The sequence below is a fragment of the Crocuta crocuta genome, unplaced genomic scaffold, assembly GCF_008692635.1.
Source record: "Crocuta crocuta isolate KB4526 unplaced genomic scaffold, BGI_CrCroc_1.0 scaffold650, whole genome shotgun sequence".
Lineage (NCBI taxonomy): Eukaryota > Metazoa > Chordata > Mammalia > Carnivora > Hyaenidae > Crocuta > Crocuta crocuta.
Window position 1 is genome coordinate 781,026 of NW_027532882.1, and position 1,843 is coordinate 782,868.

General features: G+C 68.5%; 1 protein-coding gene across 1 annotated transcript in view; it reads right to left on the reverse strand.

Moving 5' to 3' along the window:
- Positions 1 to 1,843, reverse strand: part of CAMSAP3 (calmodulin regulated spectrin associated protein family member 3) — an 11,062-nt gene that overhangs the window by 4,532 nt on the left and 4,687 nt on the right. The window contains 4 exon segments of the mRNA XM_077745734.1: positions 4 to 1,149; positions 1,246 to 1,315; positions 1,551 to 1,624; positions 1,744 to 1,798. Coding sequence (XP_077601860.1) covers positions 4 to 1,149; positions 1,246 to 1,315; positions 1,551 to 1,624; positions 1,744 to 1,798 — 1,345 coding nt within the window.

The window sequence follows — 1,843 nt, forward strand, 5'->3', positions numbered from 1 at the left end:
TTCCGCGCGTGCTTCGGGCTTCGGGGTGTCGGGCTGGGGCCGGGCCCGGGGCTGCGCCGGGCAGCCGGGGTGCGCCGAGCAGGGCTGGGAGATGCAGCTTTGGGAACCACCGTGGGACCAGGGATGACCCACGCAGCGGGCGGCGGGGCAGGCCCAGGGGCCTCGGGCGGGGCCAGGAGCCTCTGCTGCTGGTCCGTGAGCCTCTGCATGTCCCGCTGCAGTGAGCTCAGTGCGGCACTTAACTTGCTGACTGCCCGGTTATAGTCCCCCAGCCCCTCGGGGGGCGCTGGGCCCAGTTCGGGTGAGAAGGTCACTGCCTTGGGCCGTGGGGATGGCTCACCCTGGCCCTCACCCGCCGGCCGCTCCCCAGCAGGGACAGGGCCTGGCTCGGCCTCCGCCTCTGCCTCCCCTCCAGCCTCCCGAGGCTGCACCTGCAGGAACGCGCTCTTGCCCAGTCGCTGGCGGTGCTTGGCGAAGATGGCCTCGATCCGTCGCTTCTGAGCCTCTATGGCCCGCCGTTTCTCCTCCAGCCGGGCTCCCAGCTCACTCATCTCTGAGCTCAGGGCCTCTGGTGCTGCGGGGGTGGCCGCCGGGGACCCTGCCTCGGCCTCCACCCTCACCAGCTGCTTCTTGCGTTCAGCAAAGCTGGTCATCTTCACTTCAGAGTTGCCAGCCGCTGGGGACGACGCTGCCGCCTTCGGGGAGCCCTCGGGTAGGGCCAACGGTTTCGACACCTCTGCCGCTGGGCAGGGAGACGGTTTCAAGGGGCCCTCGGGGTGGGGCACGTAGGTGGGTGCTTTGGTGGGCCCATCGGGCAGTGGCTTGGAGGCCCCCTCGAGTGGGAAGGAGGAAGCCAGCGGCAGTTTGGAGGAGCCCTCGGGGGAGTGGAGGTAGAAGCTGCCGTCGGCAGCCCCATCTGGGAGCAGCCGGGGCTCGGCACTGTGGATGATCTGCAGGGCCTCCTCGATGGTAGGCAGGTCGCCAGGCTCTGGGGGCGGCTGGACGGGGGTCCGGGCTGGCACAGGGCGCGGGGGACCCAAGCTGTCTGAGCTGACGGAGCGGAGCAGGACGGGATCTCCCATGACGACATCCACGTCGCTGTCCAGGCCAAAGGGGGTGCTGAACGACACTGCCTGGGAAAGGGGACGGCTGGGCGGCAGGAGGGAGGGGTCAGCCCCTGGGACGAGCGCCGGCCCTGCCCCTGCCCAGCCTGCTCCACGGGCCTGGCCCCTGAGATGCACTCACCTGAGCTGACGGTTCCAGGCCTTGCCGAGGGCCTCCATGTGGGACATGGACGGGGAGGACTTCAGTGAGCCTGTAAGGGGTGGTAAGCGGTCACTAGGGTGCTGGGGACCCTGGGTGGGGTCTGCCAGAGGGTGTCACTGATGGGCATTATGTGGACAGACAGCTGGGGGGTCACGGTGGGGGGTGTCATCACAGGGTCATTTGGGTTCAGAGGGACCCAGCAGAAGGATTAGGAGGAGACACAAGGTCAGCAGGGTAGTGTCTGCGTAGGGGTCTCCAGGGACAAGCTGTACCCCTGCCCTCACCTGTGGATCCACGGAGCGGGGACTGGGGGCCGCCGGGTGACAGGAGCGGGTGGCGGAAATTGAAGACAGGAGAACTGCCAAGATATATACATNCCTGCTCACCTCTCCCCGGAGCCCAGAACAGAGCAACCCCTAGCCCCGTCACAGGGCCACGGCCAAGGCCACGGAGACTCACGCAACGGGGAAACCGTACCTGCAGCCACTGCTGTTCTGGGCGGGAGAGGCCTCTGTGGCCCGGGGGGAGGCCGCTGTAGCACAGAGAGGAGGGGCAGGCGGGGCCTGGGCCCCCCCCC